The sequence below is a fragment of the Furipterus horrens genome, unplaced genomic scaffold, assembly GCF_987537825.1.
Source record: "Furipterus horrens unplaced genomic scaffold, mFurHor1.1.pri manual_scaffold_13, whole genome shotgun sequence".
In the NCBI taxonomy this organism is placed as follows: Eukaryota; Metazoa; Chordata; class Mammalia; order Chiroptera; family Furipteridae; genus Furipterus; species Furipterus horrens.
In genome coordinates, this window is record NW_028327183.1 from 36,705,802 (window position 1) to 36,726,810 (window position 21,009).

Consider the following 21,009-nt stretch of genomic DNA (forward strand, 5'->3'; position numbering starts at 1 on the left):
GCCTTCTCTTTCCTTCTCCCTTATTCCATATAACCAACCCAGATTATGGAGAGGGTGTGAGTAATTGTAAAGTCTCAGCAGCGCTGCATAGAGGGAGGGCTTACAGAAGTCCTGAGACACAGAAACAAAGGAGATGATTTTAGAGTAAGTGGAGGGAATTCCATTAGCACAGCAGCAATTTTAAAAATTGTTCTCTTAACTCCCTGAGCCACAAAGTGTGCTTTTGCAAAATGGAGGTAACAATAACCATACCATGGAGTTGCAGTGAGATGAAATGAAATTGTATGACTGCTTGACACAGAGTCCTGTAAAGGGTGAATACATGGTAGCTGCTTGTGGATTCCTTCCTCATTCATTATATCACCCACTCCTGACTGGGAGACCCTGGGCAAGTGGCCCCTGCCCACCTCTCTGGCGTACCTCCCCCTTTTCCCTCTGAAAAAGGTTCAGTGAGGATTTAAAAAACATTTTTTTAAAAAAGAGTGAGTCTCACTGTCCTGCTGTCTGTTTTTCTGAGCCAGCAAGCTTTTTCCCCCGCTTCCTAGTCTTTGCATTTTGGTGAGTCCTCTGTGCTGTTTGCCTCAGTCTACCTGGCTGGCTTCTCATCTCTCAAATCTTAGGCTGATTATCTCTACCATAGAGGCCTTGAACTCCTGCCTAAAGCAACACCCACCTTAATCTCTCACCCAGCTCCCTATACTTTATAGTATTTTATCTTGTATGTTTCTGAAAGTGTCTTGTCAACTCTAAACTTTCTATAATGTAGAGGATTAACCATGGCAATTGCAGAGAGGCAGTATAGCAAGGTGGGTAAGAGCACAGTCTCTGGACCCAGACTGCCTGGGCATAAAACTTAAACTATTCTTCCCGTTATGAACTTTTCTGTACCTCAATTTCCTCATCTTTAAAATGAGGATAAAAGTATAACTATTCCCTTATAGAGTATTTGTGAGGATTAAGTGAGTTCACATATCTTAAGCACTTAGAACAACATTTGGTACATTGCAAATACTGTTAGCTACTACTATTACCTCTTCAGGGGAAAGGCTAAGGGAGTAAACCCCGACAGAAAATCCGGAGCCGGAGTCCCTAAGGCGGTTTGACGTTGTAGTCAACACCGGCAACTCCTGCGGCGCACCTGAACCCAAGCTGTATCGACTCCGTCTTTCCCTTGGACCCTTCACCTGCGAAGAGAGGGGGTGTCTGCTGCATGGGCAACAGCAGACCCTCCATATCACCCTGCCCAGGCTCTGTAGCTTCAGCTTCACTGGAGAGGACACTCCAGCGTCATCGCAAGATGTCGATTCAACACGGGAGGAGACAGATACCGTGTCACTCCCGAGTCGGACTGCACAGCCATTCTCGGCGGTGCAGATGGACTCTTAAGAAGCTACACCATCGTCTCTCGAGACGGACGGCTGCCGACGACGACGACGACTACTATTATGATTGTGTATTTTGGGTAATTGATGTCATTTATTTATTTTCCTTGTTTGGTGGTGCAGAGTCCACCTGGCTTGCAAAAAACTTAGTCTAGAAATGATCAGTTATACTAATGCCCAGTAGTGCTGATTGACAAATAAAAAAACGACAACAACCATGAGTGCCATTGCCTTGTTGCTTGGAAAACCCCCCTGGGCCTCTGTTCCTTCTCTGTAAGGTGAAGATGATGTGGAGTGACCAAAGTACAGGGTTATTATTAAAGAAGCCAGTATAGTCATAGATATTTGAACAGTGCCTAGCTCCAGGTTAATGCTCAATAAATATTAGCTATTATTGTCTCATATTTGCCTTCCATTTCTGAGGCCAGAGACTTGTTTGAGAATGTTTTATTTTATAACAATTAGAAACTAGCCCAGGTGGAGTGGCTCAGTTGGTTGGGCATCATTCTGCAAACCAAAAGGTTGTTGGTTCGATTTCAGCTCAAGGCACATGCCTGGGTTGTGGGTTTGGCCCCCAGATTGGGGCATGTATGGAAGGTAGCCGATCGATATTTCTCACCCACATCAATGTTTCTGTCCCTCCTTCTCCTTCTTTTTGCCTCTTGCTAAAATCAAAAATTAAAACATTTAAAAATTTAACAATTAGAAACTAGTCTATTCAAGAGAGGAAAATAGTGCAATTCCGCGAGTCCATACTCTAAATTGTTTGATCAACCATGATGGAGACTGGTCCATTTAACTTACTTTGCTTAGAAAGTTTAAAAATTTAAGTGTGATTGTTCACTAGCTTCTTTACTTGTTGAACTGCTAGACTATAGATTTGATGAGGGGGAATGGAGAGTGTCCACTTCTGCTCCCTGCTGTGTCTCCCCTTCAGGGCCCAAAGTGCTGGCTTTGGAGCCAGACTACCTGGGTTTGCATCTCCACCTTGCCGCTCTGCTGGTGTGGAACTTTAGACCCCAGTGTCCTCATCTGTAAAAGGAGGCTGATAGTAGTGCCTTTTTCCTTAGGTTGCTGTGGGGTTTCAAGTCTTTCATGCACATAAAACACTTAGAAACTTATTTAAAGACCACCTCAGTGAGGCCTTCTCCCCTTCCCCTGTGCTTCTAATTTCCTTCCCTGCTTTGTTTTTCTTTCTTTGTTTTTGTTTTAATTCTCAACTGAGGACATGTTTATGATTTAAGAGAGAGAGGAATGAGAGAGAAACCTCGATATGAGAGAGAAGCATCAGTTTGTTGCCCACCATATGTGCCCTGACTGGAGATCGAACCTCCAAGCTTTTGGTGTACAGGACGATGCTCTAACCAACTGAGCCACTTGCCAGGACTGCTTTGTTTTTCTTTATTACTCTTATCATCACCTGATATCTATTTTGAATACTTTTTCTGTTTATTTTCTTGGATTGTCCTCTATCCCATCACCACCAGAATGTGAGCTCCAGAAGGGAAGGGATTTTTGTCTGTTTTCCTTACCGTTCTATGTCCTTCACCTGGCACTGTGTATTTGTCAAAGGAATGTTGAGGAAAACAAGGGTTAGCTACTGGTAGATGACTACAGAAGCTCAGTGAGTGTGTTCAATATAACAGGAACAGAATGAGTGGCTGAGACAGCTATGCCACATTGGGCCTGCCAGGGCAGGTTCTTTTGACTTGGGCCTTTTCCCTGCAGGTATCACTGGAGAAGGTGCTTGGCATCACAGCTCAGAACAGCAATGGCCTAACCTGTGATCCCAGCACAGGCTACGTGGCCTACCTAGCAGGGTGAGTAAGTGGATGGGCCTCAGCTTTTCCACCTGCAGAATGCAGATAATGCTGCCTACCTCTGAGGGCTGTGGAGAGAATTCCATTGTACTATGAAAGCTTTATTGTGGCTATGGGTGGGAGGTGGCAGTGATTATGGGAAAGGCAGGTGGTTCAAACCCAAGCTATATTAGATAGCCTGGATTTTTGTCCCCCTTCCACTATGTGCCCCTTTCTGAGCCTCTGCTTCTATGTCTATAAAATAGAAATAGTGATACCCTCCTCTTAGCTGAAAATACTGAAGGACATTCTGCAGCTGTTTATTCCAAAAATACTGATCTAGCCTGATACAATTCTAGGCACCAAAGAAACTCCCCCTGGAACCCTTGCAGGATAGGGCAGACCTGTGGTCATTCCTTTTGAACAGTGTCTGTTACTGAGTTTCAGGGAAGTAAGCAGTCCAGGACAGAGAATAAGGACAGGCTCTTTAATATGGGAGGTATAGATTCACATCCCTATTCTGTTCCATACTACTGGGTAGCCCTGGGCAAAGGACTTCCCCTCTCCGGGCTTCAGTTTCCTCCTTTAAAAAATGGGACTAAGATTCCTGACTTTACCTGGCAGTTGTAAGTATCTAAAGAGATCATGCACATAAGTCTTTATTAGCCCAGGGCCTAGCAGGATAGTTACCCCAGAGGAAGTGTTTGTTTCTATTTAAGTATATATTTTAACAATAATGTGAAGTGCCTTAGAATTCTCAGCAAAGACACCTGGAGGAAGAGGTGAACACAGGGAGAATCTTCCACTTAGAGGGAGCCTTGTTTATGTGTGGACTCTCTTCTGTTGGGAACAGAATATACCTGGACCCCCATACTCCCCTCAGTTTGGCCATTTTTTTCTTCTTTCTCCCCAGCTGTGTGGTGGTGATTTTGGACCCCAAGGAGAACAAGCAGCAGCATATTTTTAATACTGCCAGGTAGGCTGGGTCCTGAGCATGGGTAGGGGTGGGACCATGGCAATACTCATGGTTGGATGACTCCCTCATTGACTCACCCATCAGTTCAACAACATTCAACAAGTTTCTGTCTGTGTTAGGTACTGCCCCAGGTGCTACGGACATAGCAGTGAACAAAAGAGAAGAATCTCTGCTCTCTGTAGAGCTGAAGCTCAGTAGGGAGATAGACTAAGCCAATTGGCTAGCAAGCCCACTGAGACCATTGCTATGGGGAAATGATGAGGGATGTGTTAGGGCAAGTTTATAGGCACAGAGTAGGGGAGAAGCCATATCAGAGGTTTAATCATTGGTCTGTAGTGAGGCCTGGATATTGGCAACTTTAAAACTTTTTATATTGAAATAATTTTAGACTTAAAAATAGTACAAAGAGTGTATATACCTTTTATCCATATTCCCCAAATGTTAACATTTTATCACATTTGCTTTATCATTCTCTGTCTATATACATATTAATATTTTTCTGAATCATTTGAGAGTGAACTGTAGACATGACATCCCTGTGTCTCTAAATACTTTGGCTTGTATTTTCTGAGAAAAAAAATGACGTGGTCCTTCAACCACAATACATTCAACAATATCAGGAAATTAAAATTTGTATATCACTACCATCTACTCCTCATTCAGATTTTACCATTTGTCCCAAGAATGTCCTTTATAGCAAAAGGATTCTGTCCAGAATCAAGTATTGCATATCATTGTCTCTTCATTCTGCCTCAGTCTAAAGCAGTTTCTCCATCTTTTCTTTACTTTTGTGACCTTGACGCTTTTGAGGATTACAGGCCAGGTATTGTAGACTATGCCAACATTTGGGTTTGTCTGACATTTTCTTTTATATAGCTTCAGGGTCTGTATCTTTGGCAGGAACATCTCAGAAGGGATGCTGTGTTCTTCTCACTACATTCTATCAGGAAGTTCATGATGTTGATCTTTCTCATGACTGGTGGTGTTCACTTTGAGCCCTTGATAAAGGTGGTATCTGCTAGGCTTCTCCACTGTGAAGCCTCTCTTTTCCCCTTTGTGATTAGCGAGAATCTTAGGCAGAGCTTCTCTGCAATTTTGCATATACTACCCTTTTCTCACCAAACTTTTACTGAAAGTCTTAGCATGGCTTTGAAAGTTTAAAAAGCTCCCCAGGGAATTCTGACATGCAGCCAGAACCTCTGGCCTGGAGTCCAGGGACTTCCCTGTGTTGAAGTCTCCTCGTCTCAAAACTAGCTAATAAGAGTTCTGACTTCATTGAATGTATACAAAGAATCAGTGTACTGATGCCCATATAGAATTTGGTGCAGGGTTGCGCACAAGGTCAGAGCACATGACAGTCAGTTTAGGAGTACCTGCAGACAATAGAAACCCCATAACAAACATGGTTTAAACACAAGGGTATGCTCTTCTTGCACATAAGTCTGGAGGTGGGCACCCAGGGGGCTGGTGTCTCTGTGAGCCTAAGAGACCCCACTTCTGTCTTTTGGTTCCACCATGCTTATTGTGAGGCTTGTGTTCTTGAAGTTGCCACTTGATCTAAGATGGAGTTCTGGCTGTCATGTAGGGAGCAGGGCAGAGTTATCTCTGAGAAGGTGTTCTGGAAATTGCACACAGCACCCTTCATTGGCCAGACTAAGTGGTGTAGCTGTACCTGTGTAGGTCCAAGAGAGGTGAGGAAATGTACTCTAGCTGGGGACATTGCCATCCCAATTAAAGTTAGTATACTGTCAGTGAGGAAGAAGGGGCGAGTATTTATTAGGTAGCCAATTAGCCTTGTCTGCTGCTGTAGGATCAACTGGGAAGCCACCAGAGGTTTGAGTTGATGATGATATATGTTTTATGAGATTGTCAAAGACTCACTCAGAGGCATTTAGTTAATTGCTCACCAGTTTACTCATGTGAGGGAGACAGTTACTAGACTGTTAAGGAACAAATGTAAAAACAACATTAAAATAAAGAAGAGAGAGAGAAAAACAATACAGTCTGGGAATAGTGAAACCAAAAACCTTGCAAACTAGTTTAGTCATTCAGTCGTTGTTCAGGCTATCTGGGACTATCAGAGAAAAACATGCTGGTTGTTAATGGGTTCTCAGGAACAGCTTGAGTGATTAGCAGTGGAGCACAAGCTGCAGCTCTCCCAGTGTGATGTCTGCCAGGGTCCTCCCTTCAGCACCACTTCCATAGGCCAGATCTATGCCATTTCTTACATCTGAATTTCTCAGGGTTACAGAGCTGGTGGTGGGATCTTAGGAAGCTCATTGCTGTAGAGGGAGAGGAAGGACGGTCCCCTCTCAGAGGTGTCCACCCAATATGGGTTTGAAGTTTTAGGGAGGAAGGGACCTTTGCTTTTACAGAACCCCATTTCCTTATGCTGCTGCCCCCTTCTCCTAGCAGCAGGGAATGCAGGAATGCTGGACACACAGGCAACACTGGCTCTATGGGAGCTGCTGGTGCCCACTCTTCCTGGCCTCTTCCAGGATTGGGAGTGAGAAGTGGGCAAAGTGCTGTGAGTACAGCCAGGCTAGGGTCTGGCTGCCCATCCTTTAGTGGAACCAGTAATCAACCCATTTTTTTGCCCTCAGGAAGTCTCTGAGTTCTCTGGCCTTCTCCCCTGATGGGAAGTACATAGTGACGGGGGAGGTGAGTTGTGATCATGATTGAGTAGGTGGGGAGGGGTCTGGGGGCCATTCCTTCTGTCCTAACCATGTCTGTGGAGTCCCTGGAAAAACTCCTTCCTGAGTCAGAAAAGTCTTGTGGCAAATGGGGGAGGTGGCTTTTGGGTACACCCTAGGGCAATGCGAACTTCAGCCCTGCCAGCCCCTCTAGATCTGCCTGGTATAGAACCCAGCAGCAGTAACAGTCCCACCTTCCTTAGAACGGGCACAGGCCTACTGTGCGAATCTGGGATGTGGATGAGAAGAGTCAGGTGGCACAGATGTTGGGCCACAAGTACGGCGTGGCCTGTGTGGCTTTCTCCCCCAATATGAAGCACATTGTGTCCATGGGCTACCAGCATGACATGGTACTCAACGTCTGGGACTGGAAGGTGAGCTGACTTGTGGGTATATGGGCAGGCAGCCAGCTATTGGAGCATGTAGAGTCTCAGGCATTGGAAGAACTAAATGAGATAACTTGCTACAGTACTCATTCATTCAGCAAATATTTTTTGAGCACCTGATCCCTGTTTTAGGCACTTATTGAAGGGCATATGATAAGTTCTTAACTAGTGGAATAGATAATTATTTTTATATTGACTGTGACCTTGATCAAGTGACTTAACTTCTCTGTGGGTCTGTTCCCTGATCTGTAAAACGGATATTACAGTACCCACCTGGTTGAATTATGAGACTTCAATGAGTTAATATGGAATACTGGACTCTGGAATAGCTGAGGGAGAACTTGGAAGTGGGTACCAAGTCCCGGTTCTGTTCATAACCTGCTGTGTGACCTTGAACACATGATATTCCCCCCTCTGAGAATGGCAGAGTGGGAAGAGAAGTACCTCCTTTATAGAGCTATTGAGGAGATTCCATGGGTTATCCCCTGAAGGGCTCCGTAAGACTCAGAGTGAGAGCCTTGTTGATGGCGGCCATGGTTGTGTTATCCTTACCTCACAGACTTGGCTGTCCTCAACACCATGTGTGGGCCATAGAGCTTGGACTCTTAGGGAGAGCTCTGGAACTTACTCTCCCATGGGAGCCTTATAAGCCTCAGTCTCCTCTGTAGTGGGAGTAAGAGTGCCACACATAGGTTCTGCCATAAACTAGCTTACTGGAGGGTCCAAGGAAAGCAGACTTGGGGTGGGGGAGAGTGGGGAGATGCAGGGCTGAGGGCAAAGGCTGAGGGCAGTAGTCCAGTGGAGGTGGGTGCTGGCATGAAATTTTCTGTAATGATTCTTCCAGAAAGATGCTGTGGTGGCCTCCAACAAGGTATCATGCAGGGTCATTGCCCTCTCTTTCTCAGAGGACAGCAGCTATTTTGTCACAGTTGGTAATCGGCATGTGAGGTTCTGGTTCTTGGAAGTGTCCTCTGAAGCAAAGGTAAGTTTTTGTCCCTGCCACCTTACCCAGGCCCGGGGTGTAACTCTCAGGGGTTGTGTGCACTCCTGTTTCTACCTGAGATATGGAGGCAGTGGTCTCAGAGACTGCCCTCTCAAGAGTCTGGCTTCTGCTTCTGGTCTGCTCTCCAGGTGCTGACTGACAGGCCCTGCTAGGAACCCTCCCCATTGCATTCCCCCCTCCCCTGGCCCTGGGGCCAGACCGCATTCCTGGACTGCTGCCTTCCAACCACTCTGCCTGGAAGTGTGTTCCCTTTTTCCTTCCCTCCTCCTCCACTTGGAGGAGTTTCTTAGGATCCTCCTGTTTAGTTGTATTGTTCCTCTGGTCATGAGAGACCCATCATGACATTGTTGGGATCTAGGCTTTGTGGATATTGTCTCACTGTGCCCTGCTATGCCTTCAGGTGACGGGTACGGTACCCCTCATAGGACGCTCAGGTATCCTGGGTGAACTGCACAACAATGTCTTCTGTGGTGTGGCTTGTGGCCGAGGCCAAATGGCAGGCAATACCTTCTGTGTGTCCTATTCGGGTCTCCTCTGCCAGTTCAATGAAAAGAGAGTGCTGGAGAAGTGGATCAATCTGAAGGTACACAACCTTTCTGCTCTCAATGGGGGAAACACTCTTTCCATGACATGGTCTCCTGGGACACTCAGCAGTCCTTCTACCTGGTAGTTGATCACACCAGCCTTGGGTTTGACTTCCAAGTTCTGTTTGTGCAACTCTGGTGAATGACTTTCCCTCTCTGAGCCTCAGTTTCCTCCTCTGTAAAAATGGAAATATTGCTGCCTACCTCACAGAGTTTATAAAGAGTCACATGAGATAATATAGGTAAGACATTTTACACAGTGTTTTGTACTTTGTAATGGGGTCATGGGGTCAAGGTTATGATTGCTTCCTCACTGTTTGATTCAGTTCACATTTCTCTTCTTCACCGAACACTCTTGAATAGTAGGATGACTGCGTTTTTTAAAAAAATCTAGGTATCATTGACTTAATCATTTTCATTTTAAACTAAAGGATCAATAAATTGCAGAACTACTTTTCTTCAGGATCTGAGGGTTTGAGTCCCAGATGTCTTCCTTTTTACAGATTTGGATGCTGATTTGGCCGTCACATCTCTTTGTTTTCCCTCCTTTTTCTATTGCTGTTCTTGTGACCCCTCCAGAGCTCACCTTTAGAGTTAATGTCATGGTGTTAAGGCATATGGAAGAATTCTGAGTTTTTTCCGTCTTTCCTAGTTTTTTTTCCCCTTGTTTGAATCCTCTTGCTAGAACTCATGCAGCTTTTAAGCATGCCAGAGCTTTTGACAGACAGATGCGTAGCTCCTGAGCAATTGTCATAAATGACTCATGAATTACGTCTGTAGATTTGGAAAAAAACTCCTCTAATCTGTGTCCAGAATTCTGGCACTTATTGCCCCTCTATCTTAGTGTCATGGCAGGATAGACAGTCCTTCCTACATAAAGTAACTTTTTTCTATGCTGCTTTGAAGTATTATCTCAGTGAAGTTGTTTTTAAGCAATAGAAAATAAAATTTAAGTCCAAAATTCAACCCTGTTACTACAAGTGACCTATCTGAAGTCATGGTCTGCTGAATAGATATTTTCCACCCATAGCCAAATTCCTCTGTAGGTAGCAATGACAACTCTATCCCAATCTGTGCCTCTGTCTACCTGCTGGCACGTTTCCTTTAATAGTGATCTTAGGCTCTATCCAATTTCAAAAACCTTAAAATTTACTAAGATGGGATTCTTAGACCCAAGAAACTATAAGGCTTCTCTAGAGGCCCAAGGCTGCACTTCTGTCAGTCCCCATGTCCCTGAATTGGGTCACATGAAGCACAAAGTCCATTTGGGTCCCCTTTGCCCTCACAGGTCTCCCTCTCTTCCTGCCTCTGTGTCAGCCAGGAGCTCATCTTCTGCGGTTGTACAGATGGGATAGTTCGCATCTTCCAGGCTCACAACCTACACTACCTTGCCAACCTGCCCAAGCCGCACTACCTCGGGGTGGATGTGGCCCAGGGCCTGGAGCCCAGGTACTACCCAGCAGGGGGAGGGAGAGGGGCACCCAGTCTGTCTACTGGTATGCATCCACACTTCCAGATCCATCTACATGCTGGCCAGCCCTAGGCAAGAAGCAGAATACAGCTATAATGAGACAGCAAAATCTTTGCCACTGTGAAGTTGTCAGTCTAGTGAGGGAGCTTGATGATAAACAAATACACAAATAAGATAATTTCAGGTAGTCATAAATACTTTTATAAAATAAAATGAACTCAGGAAGGAGAATGTCTGGAGGTTGGGGCTATATTGTTTGGGTGGCCAGGGGAAGTCTCTAGTGAGAAATAGCCAGCTGTGTGGAGAACTGGGTCCTGACAGCAAGTGGAAAGGCTTTAAGTGGAGAGCACATGGGGCTTGGTGTGTTGCAGGGATACCAACACTCCAGCTGTGTGGCTGGAGCCCAGTGTTGCCAGAGGTGAGGGTGGAGTGGGGCAGGAATTGGTGGAGGCTGTTGGGAGGAGCTTCTAGTCTATTCTGAGGTCCATGGACAGCTACTGGGATGTTAGGCATGGGCATGTGATCAGGTTTTGAGCGTTAGATCCCTCTGGATGTCATGTCGAGAGTGGGTAGAGGAACTAAGCTTTAACATATTTTCCCTTTGTTGTAAGTCATTTTGGTTTCTGCAGTGGCCTCTTTGAAGGTTGCTGGACACTACCTCCTGATTGCCTTTTCTGTTAGCCTGGAGGGGGCTATTGAATGTCAAAGGAAAGGGAGGGTGGGTCAGCAACCCACAGACTGGTTTGTTGTAGTAGCCAGGCTGCCCAGCTCTGCCAGCTTCTGCTTTTTGCCACGTGGCCTCAGGCAAGTCACTATATTAACCTGTGCTTCAATTTCTTTGCCTGTAAAATATAGTACCTATCATGGAGGTTGTGGGGATCCAGTGCAGCTAAAGCTCTTCGCTTTGCTCACAGTAGGTGCTCAGTAAACTGTAGCCTTTGCAGGGAGGCTCCAGGCCAGGGGACGACTCCCCTACTCCCTTGCACAGAGATTTTTGGTCATGTGTTGGTGGAACCCATGAGAAAGAAGGCCTGAGGTATGTATGTGCCTGTTATCCTTCCATGCTTAAAGAGAGAGGACAGAGCTTGGGTTGGATGAAATGAGGGGAGGAAAATACTAACAGGAGTTGAAAATTCAAATGCTCTCAGGGGCCAGGTTGAAGTTCTCACTTTACAACCTCTGTACTAGAAACAAAGCAAAGGAGGAGGAGGAAGGGAGAAGTGAAGCTGGAGTTGGAGAGATGCGTATCATTGACACGAGATAGCTCAAGTGTCACCACAGCCGGCTGTTACTACCCACAATGACATTGATGGTGATCGATGACCCATGTTTCCTTGTTAGCTTTCTCTTCTGTAGGAAGGCAGAAGCAGTCTACCCGGATACAGTGGCACTGACCTTTGACCCCATCCACCAGCGGCTGTCCTGTGTGTATAAGGACCACAGCATCTATATCTGGGATGTCAAAGACATCAACAAAGTAGGCAAGATGTGGTCGGAGCTCTTCCACAGCTCCTACGTCTGGAACGTGGAGGTGAGCCCCTCTTTCCCTCCCCTGCCCTTGCTCAGCCCCCATTTGAAGAAAGCTTCTGCACAGTTTGGGGAACCCATTCAGCCATTCCTTCAAAATAGACTCCAGCTATGTGCCAGGTGCTGTTCTAGGTGTTGGGGACACAACTAGGAAAGAAACCGACAGAAGTCCTTCCACCATGGAGCTCACATTTGGGTGGGAAGGTAAGCCCTTAAACAGTAAATATAAAACATGACAAGTAGCAATACCTCTTGGAAGAAAAATGAAGCAGAGTAGAGGAAAAGGGGCCCAAGGGTGCTTGCTAATTTAGAGAGGCGAGTGGTCAAGGAAGGCCTCTCTGAGGATGTGACTTTCAAGTAGAGACCTGTAGGAAGTGAGGAGGGGTAAGAGGCACGTGACTACTTGACAGAATAGCAAGAGCAAAGGACCCCTGTGTACCTCAGAGAGCCTTCTGTGGAGGCTATTTGTGTCAGTTAGTGCTTTTTTATTTAAGTGTTGAAGTTTTTATTTTCTGAGAATGAATCTGTGGGGATTTTTAATTCTCTAAAGCTATTCTAAGTACTCCTTGCAGATTAGACAACTGATGGAGAAAGAATTGTATTCTACTTTTTTTTTTCCTGAAAATTTCTTACTACAAGGAATGTTTGTCCTAGAGAATTTAATGTTTTCAGTGTCCTGATTGAGAATTGGGAAAAAAATAACTTAAAAAGAAAAAGATTTTTTAAATTTATTTTTAGAGAGGTGAAGCAAGGGAGAAAGAGAGAGAGTGAAACATAGATGGGTTGCTTCTGTAAGCGCCCTGAGTGGGGACCAAAGCCGCAACCCAGGCATGTGCCCTGACTGGGGATCAAACCAGCGAACTTTCACTTTGTGGGACACTGCCCGACCAGCTGAGCCACACCGGTTAGGGCAGAATTGGGAAAAATAACTTAATCCTTTTGACAGCTTGAATCCACCTGCCTTCTTGGATCTTATGTTGATAGCACTTTGTCACTTAACAAGAATGTTTTTAAAATAACTTTTAAAATTTATATATAAATATATTCTCCATAAAAAAAGGTGAAATTTTACAGATAAATCAAAAATCTCTTTGATCACCTCCCCATCCCTCCCCCAGCTCTGCTCTCTCTCACCCTCATCCTTGTTATCATTTTTTTGTGTTTTTTTCAGTTCATTTTTTTCATATTTATCTGTTACCTATATAAATACGTATAATTTTTATTTTATTTGTTATATAGTTCTGTGTATAATTATATTTTATATATATGCGTGTGTGTGTGTGTGTGTGTGTGTGTGTGTATCTCTCTCCAGCAAAAAAGTACCTGTGGATAGATCATTTTAGGATTTTTTTATCAATTCTGGAAAAATTCTCAGCCAGTACAGATTTAAGAATTGCCTCTATTCCATTCTCTGTCTCTATCCTTTATTTTTATTTTTTTACTTTTAAATTTTATTTATTTCTAAAAGATTTTACTTATTTAATTTTAGAGAGGGGAGAAGGGACGGAGAAAGAGAGGGAGAGAAACGTCGACACGAGAGAGAAACATCAATCGGTTGCCTCTTGTATGTGCCCCGCCTGGGGACCGAACCCGCAACTAGGCATGTGCCCTGACCAGGAATTGAACCAACAGCCTTTTGCTTTGTGCAATAACGCCCAACCAACTGAGCCACACTGGTCAGGGCCTATTCTTTATTTTTAAAGGTAATATAGAGATTTTTAAAAATCACACAAAAGAAAAAAAGGTACTGTTGTAAGCAGCTGTTGATGCTCAATGCCTAGATCCATTTATTCATTGGGGGTTGCAATATGGTGATATTCTAATTCTGTCATTTCTTTTTATTAGTTGGACTACTTATATAAAGAGACACTTCCCTCATCTACTATTTGGTCATATCCTGTGGTCCACTTCATATATGAAGGTCAAATAAATGCTTGATTCTTTCCCTTTATATACAGTTTTCAAGATAATGAATTGGTTCCCTGTCCTGTGAAGGAAACTAGTTGTTTTTATTTAATATCATCATAGACTCATATATTAGATATATTTTAATCCATTGAAATTATTGACATTATTGGAGCTCAAATTGTTCCATCTTTGAACAGTGGGAGCCTCTTCAACTTAGCTCCTGAGTCCTGTGGACATGACCCTAATAGCTTTTGATAGATACCTTACTATCTGGTATGACCAGATGTTCCAGGCTCATCTTGTACAGTTTCTGTCCTAGTCCTGGAATCAGCCATTTCTTGAAGAAGCCCTTAGGTTTTGGGGTGTGTGTGTGTTATGTGTGTGCAATTCCAATTGGTATTTCAAAATCAGTCTGGGTGCTGGCAATGGTCATAGCTATTGGATTGATCGCCAGAATTATAGTTCTTAAAGATATAGGGGATAATGAAATTAAAATATCCCTAGTTAATCATTTACCTATTCTCACATCTAAGAGTGAAAATTATTCAATTTTGAAAACAGGTAAAACAGGACTTTTTGCAAACATTCTCTCCATTCTCCACCAATTTTTAAAATAATTATACTGTATCTATATGATGTGATCATGTAGCTATTATATATAATACTATATTCTCTCTCTTTTGACCCCATTTATTTGAGGGAGTTTAAGTGTACATATATATAGTGGTAAAATACACATAACATAAAATTAACCATTTAAGTCATTATAAAATGTATAATTCAGTGGCATTTAGTACATTCACAGTGTTGTGCGACAATCACTACTATCTAGTTTTGGAACATTTTCATCATGCCAAAAGGAAACTGTACTCATTAAACAATGACTCCCATTCCCATTCCCCCAGTCCCTGGTAACAACTAATCTGCATTCTGTCACTATGGATTTTCCTTTTCCGGATAATTCATATAAATGGAATCATAGAATATATGGACTTTGTGTCTGGCTTCTTTCACCTAGTGTAGTGTTTTCAAGGTTCATCCATGTTGTAGCATGTTTCAGTACTTCATTCCTTTATAAGGTTGAATAATATTTCATTGTATGGCATAGCACATTTTGTTTTCCATTCATCATTTGATGGACATTTGAGTTGTTTCTACCTTTTGGCTATTGAGAATAGTGCTGATATGAAGATTCATGTGCCCAGGCTCTGTAGCTTCAGCGTCATCACAAGATGTCGATTCAACATGGGAGGAGACAGATACCATGTCACTCCCGAGTCGGACTGCACAGCCATTCTCGGTGGCGCAGATAGACTCTTAAGAGGCTACACCATCGTCTCTCGAGACGGACGGCTGCCGACGACATGCAAGCTTTGAATATTTGTTTTCAGTTCTTTTGGGTATATTCCCAAGAACAGAATTGCTAGGTCATATGATTCTATGTTTAACTTTTTGACTAACCATGAAACTTTTCCATAGCAGATATACCATTTTACATTCCCACAGGCAATGTCTGTGGGTTCTAACGTCTTCACATCCTTTCCAACACTAGTTAGTTTTATGTTTGGTATTTCTAAAGTTATAGACATCTTAGTGTTTGTAAAACAGTACGATATTGTGACTTTGACTTGCATTTTCCTAATGACTAATGACATTAAGCATATCTTCGTGTGCTTGTTGGTCATTTGTATCTTTGGAAAAATGTCTATTCAAGTCTTTTGCCCATCTTTTACTTGGGTTGTTTGTCTTTTTGCTGTTGAGTAATTAGGGTTATTTATATATTCTGGATACTAGACCCTTCACAGATATATGATTTGCAAATATTTTCTCCCATTCTTTATATTGTCTTTTCATTTTCTTGATGGTGTTCTTTGATGCACAAAGGTTTTAATTTTGATTAAGTCCAATTTATCTAAACTTTCTTTTATTATTTGCTCCTTTGGTGTCATATCTAAAAAGCCACCACCAAATCCACTGTCATGAAGATGTACCCCATATTTTCTTCTAAGATTTTTATTGTTTTATCTCTTTCATTTAGATGTTGATGTCTTCTGAGTTAATTTTTGTATATGGTGTAAAGCAAGGGTCCAGCTGCATTATTTTGCACGTGGATGATGTATAGTTCCAGCATCATTTGTTGAACAAAGTATTCTTTCTCCATTGACCTATCTTACCATACTTGTCAGAAATTAATTGACCATATATTGTACCTGTTTAATTTTTACTCTAAATTCTATTCTTCTGTTATATAGCTATCTTATGCCAGTACCACATTGTTTTGATTACTGTAGCTTTGTAATAGTTTTGAAATTGGGAAGGTTGTGTCCTACAACTTTGTTCTTTATCAGTATTATTTGTTTGACTACTTGTGGTCCCTTGTAATACCATATGAATTTTAGGATCAGCTTTTCCATTTCTGCAAAAAAAAAAAAGGCTCTTTATCTCTGTTGTAATCTTTATTATTTCCTTCCTTCTGCAGTGTTCAGTTTAGTGTGCTCATCTTTATCTAGTCCTTTAGGTGAGAAGTTATTGGTTTGAGATGTTTTTAAATGTAGGCATTTGTAGCTATAAATTTCTCTCTGAGCATTGCCTTTGCTGTGTTCCATAAATTTCAGTATATTGTGTTTTCATTTTCACTTGTCTCAAAGTATTTTGTCATTTCTCCTTTGACCCATTGGTTGTGGAAAGCTGTGTTGTTCAATATCCACATGTTTGTTAATTCTCTAAATTTCCTTTTGTTATTCATTAGTACTTTCATTCCATTGTGGTTGGAGAATATTGTTTGTATAATGTTTTAAAATTTATCAAGCCTTTTTTTGTACTGAATATGAGGTTTATGTTGGATAACGATCTGTGTTTGCTTGAGAAGAATGTATTTTTCTGTGAATGGATTGAATATTCTTTACATATCTGTTAGGTCTAGTTTATAGTGTTTTTCTTTTAAACAAACAAACAACTTTTTATTGACCTATAGTATACTAGAAATGTGCACGTATCCAAAGTGTTGCACTTCCTGTAATCACTACCCAGGTCAAGAAACAGCATTGGCAACATACACCCACTATAGTGTTTTTCGAGTCCTCTATTTTTTTAAAAGATTTTATTTTTTTAGAGAGTGAAAGGGAGAGAGAAAGAGAGGGAGAGAAACAGCAATGTGTGGTTGCCTCTCACATGTCCCAGTTGAGGACCTGGCCCACAACCCAGGCATGTGCCCTGACTGGGAATCAAACCGGTGACCCCTCAGTTACCAGCTGGCACTCAATCCACTGAGCCATGTCAGCCAGGGACGACAACTCTATTTTCTTATTGATATTCTCTCTAGATCTCTCTTGTATTGAAAATGTAATGTTGAAGTATCCAACTATTATTCTAGACCTGTATATTTCCTTTTTTAGTACTATCAATTTTTGTTTTATGTATTTTAGGTGTGTATATGTATTTGTTATATCTTCTTCTTTTTAAAGTATATTTTATTGATTATGCTATTACAGTTGTCCCAATTTTTTTCCCCTTTGCTCCTCTCTGCCCAGAAACCCCCTTAGTTCATGTCCATGGGTTGTGTATGCAAAGCTCTCTTTTAGTTACTATTTGTATTGAATATATTTTCTATAGCTTTACTTTTAACCTGTGTGTTTCTTTGGATATAAATTGAGTCTCTTATAGACAGCATATAGTTGGGTCTTTTTTTATGCATTCTCCCAATTATTTCCTTTTGACTAGAAAGTTTATTTGCATTTAAAGTTATTATTCATAAGGAAGGACTTACTCTTGCCATTTTACTATTTGCTTTTTATATATCCTATATCTTTTATGTTCCTTAGATCTTCTGTCACTACCTTCTTTTGTGTTTAGTTGATTTTTTGGTGGTGTTCCATTTTGATTTCTTCCTCATTTCCTCTTCTGTATATTTTAGTTATTTTCTTACTGAAGATTACAAGAGACATCTGAAATTTATAACAAACTTGTTTGAAGTAATATCAACTTAGTTTGAATAGTATACAAATACTGTGTTCTTATATAGCTTTGTTCCTTCCTCTTTTGTTGTTATTTTCACAATTTTATCTTCATACATTGTGTACCCATGAACATTAATTTATAATTATTGTCTTATGCCCTTATCTTTTAAATCATTTAGGAAAAGAAAGAGGAGTTATAAACCAAATAAACAATAATACTGGCATTTATACCTATATAGTTACCTTTTCCAGTGTTCATTATTTCTTTTTTTTTAAATATATTTTATTGATTATGTTGTTACAGTAGTCCCAATTTTTTCCCCCTTTGCTCCCCTCTGCCTAGTACCTCCCTTCCCCCAGCAATCCCACCTGCCTTGTTCATGTCCGTGGGTCATGCATATAAGTTCTTTGGCTTCACTCTTTCCTATATTATTCTTAACTTCCCCCTGTATATTTTGTACCAACCAATTATGCTGCTTAATCCGTGCACCATTTCCCAATTTGTTCCCCTGGCCCCTTCCAGCTGATAATCCTCCAAATGATCCCCATACCTATGATTCTGTTGCTATTCTGGTTTGCTTAGTTGGATTTTCTTTTAATTTTTTAGATTCAGTTGTTGATAGTTGTGAATTTGTTGTCATTTTAGTGTTCATAGTTTTGATCTTTTTCTTAAGTAAGTCCCTTTGACATTGCATATAATAATGGCTTGGTGATAATGCACTCTTTTAGCTTTACCTTGTCTGGGAAGCACTTTACCTGTCCTTCCATTCTAAATGATAGTTTTGCTGGATAGAGTAATCTTGGTTGTAGGTCCTTGCTTTTCATCACATTGAATACTTCTTGCCAGTCCCTTCTTGCCTGCAAAGTTTCTTTTGAGAAATCAGATGATAGTCTTATAGGCACCCCTTTGTAGGTAACTCTCTCCTTTCCTCTTGCTGCTTTTAAGATTCTCTCTTTATCTTGAACCTTTGGCATTTTAATTATGATGTGTCTTGGTGTAGTTCTCCTTCGGTCTAGCTTGTTTGGGACTCTTTGTGTTTCCTGGACTTGTATATCTATTTCCTTCGCCAAATTGGGGAAGTTTTCTTTCATTATTTTTTCACATAAGCTTTCAATTTCTTATTCTTCCTCTTCTCCTTCTGGCACCCCTATTATTCAGATGTAGGCACTTTTAAAGTTGTGCCAGAGGTTCCTAAGCCTCTCCTCATTTTTTTCAGTTCTTGTTTCCTCATTCTGTACTGGTTGACTTTTTTTTCTTATGTTCCAAATCATTGATTTGAACCCTGGTTTTCTTCCCTTCACCATTAGTTTTGTGTGGATTTTCCTTCATTTCACTTAGCATAGCCTTAACATGTTCCCTTATGCGTTGCCATACTCAAGCATATCTCTGAAGCCTGTGAGCATCTTTATCACCAGTGTTTTGAATTCTGTGTCTGTTAGGTTGGCTTTGTCCTCTTCTCTTAGTTCTCCTACTGGAACCTTGATCCGTTCCCTCTTTTGGGCCATATTTCTCTGTCCCCTCATCTTGACAGGCTCCTGTGTTTGTTTGCCTCTGTGTCTTTGGTAGAGCTGTTGCTCTTGTTACACTGTAAGGGGCAGAGCTTTAGGGATTTGTCAGTAGAGGGCGATCCATTTACCACATTGTGGCATTGTATATGGGGGAGGGGTCACAGAGGGAACAATGCTACTTGCTCAGCACTCACCCCCCTCCAGGCACCTCTCCCACCCTCGCATGGGGCTGGCGCCTCTCCAGCCACCGCCCTGGCCATTGTCCCCAGAGTGGGTGGACCTGCGGATGCTCCAGGACCGTGGGGGCCCTCCAAACAAGCAGACTCCCCTGGGAGACCGGCAGTCCCCTTCTCTGACCCAACCCCGACTAGTCTGCACAGTCAAAAGCAATGAGGCTCCATTTTCCCTGGCGATGGGACCGTGAGCTGCGTGGTCCGGTCAGGAGCTGGGAATGCTCCCCAAGTGACCCTCCCCACTGCTTAAAACATGTGACTGCTCTTTCTGCCAGCCTGCTGCTGCCACTGCTGTCACCACCACCACACCGCGTCCTCTCTGCCTAGGCTCCGCCCCTCCCACTTTTCTGGATGTGCATCTCCTCTCTATATCTTTGTCTGTTGGACCTCCACACAGCCCGACCCTCTGGAACTTCTGGCCATCTCCAGCCTTGAGGCAGCTGCACTCCCTCTTAGTTGTGGAGGGAGACCCAGCATGTCTGTCTAGGCCTCCATCTTGGCCAGAAGTCTCCAGTGTTAATTATTTCTTGATATGGCTTTGAGTTACTGTCTCATGACCTTTCACTTAACCCTGAAGGACCCCCCCCTTAGCACTTTTTGTGGACAGGTTTCCTAGCAACAAATTCTCTCAACTTTTGTTATCTATGAAGTCTTAATTTCTCCTCCAGTTTTGAAGGATAGTTTTGCTGGGCATAGAAATCTTGGTTGATAATTTATTTTTAAAAGATAAACTCAATATCATGTTTTATTTCAATACTATATTTTTAAAGATTATTTTGTTATTCTATTAAAGTTGTCCCAGTTTTTACCCCTTTCCTGTCCTCTGCCTATCCCACTCCTCCACCCCCACAGTGAATTCCCACACTGTTTTCCATGTCCGTGGGTTATTCGTACACATTGTTTAACTAATCCCTTCCCCTTTTTTCCACCTTTATCCCTCTCTCCCCTCCTCTCTGGTCACTGTCAGTCTGTTCCATCTTTCAATGCCTATGGTTCTGCTTTATTCATTAGATTCCTCTTATAGGTGAGAACATATGGTATTTGTCATTCACTGACTGGCTTATTTCACTTAGCATAATATTCACCAGTTCCATCTATGCTGCTGCAAAGAGAAGAGTTCCTTATTTCTTTCTCCTGCATAATATTCAATTGTGTAAATGTACCACAGTTTTCTGATCCACTCATCTAGTGATTGGCACTTAGGCTATTTCCAGCACTTGACTATTGTAAATAGTGCTGCTGTGAACATAGGGGTGCATAAGTTCTTTTGAATTGGTGATTTAGGATTCTTAGGGTATATTCCCAGCAGCAAACTTGCTGGGTCAAAAGGCAATTCCATTTCTAGTTTTTTGAGGAAATTCCATACTGTTTTCCACAGTGGCTACATCAGTCAGCATGCACCCAGCAGTGCACTAGGGTTCCCTTTTCCCGTGTCATCACCAGCATTTGTTGTTTGTAGCTTTGTTAATTATCACCATTCTAACTGCTGTCAAGTGGTATCTCATTGTGGTTTTAATTTGCATCTCTCTGATGGCTAGTGATGTTGAGCATCCTTTCATATGTCTATTTGCTATCTGTATGT

The 21,009-nt window shown here is 42.2% G+C and overlaps 1 protein-coding gene across 1 annotated transcript in view; it reads left to right on the forward strand.

Annotated features, from left to right (window-relative positions):
• The window catches only part of WDR62 (WD repeat domain 62), a 55,775-nt gene that overhangs the window by 631 nt on the left and 34,135 nt on the right, over positions 1-21,009 (forward strand). Inside the window, exons 2-9 of the mRNA XM_090261093.1 lie at positions 3,111-3,202; positions 4,095-4,157; positions 6,761-6,818; positions 7,054-7,224; positions 8,081-8,218; positions 8,640-8,822; positions 10,112-10,272; positions 11,636-11,825. Coding sequence (XP_090117219.1) covers positions 3,111-3,202; positions 4,095-4,157; positions 6,761-6,818; positions 7,054-7,224; positions 8,081-8,218; positions 8,640-8,822; positions 10,112-10,272; positions 11,636-11,825 — 1,056 coding nt within the window. The remainder of the gene's footprint in view (positions 1-3,110; positions 3,203-4,094; positions 4,158-6,760; positions 6,819-7,053; positions 7,225-8,080; positions 8,219-8,639; positions 8,823-10,111; positions 10,273-11,635; positions 11,826-21,009) is intronic.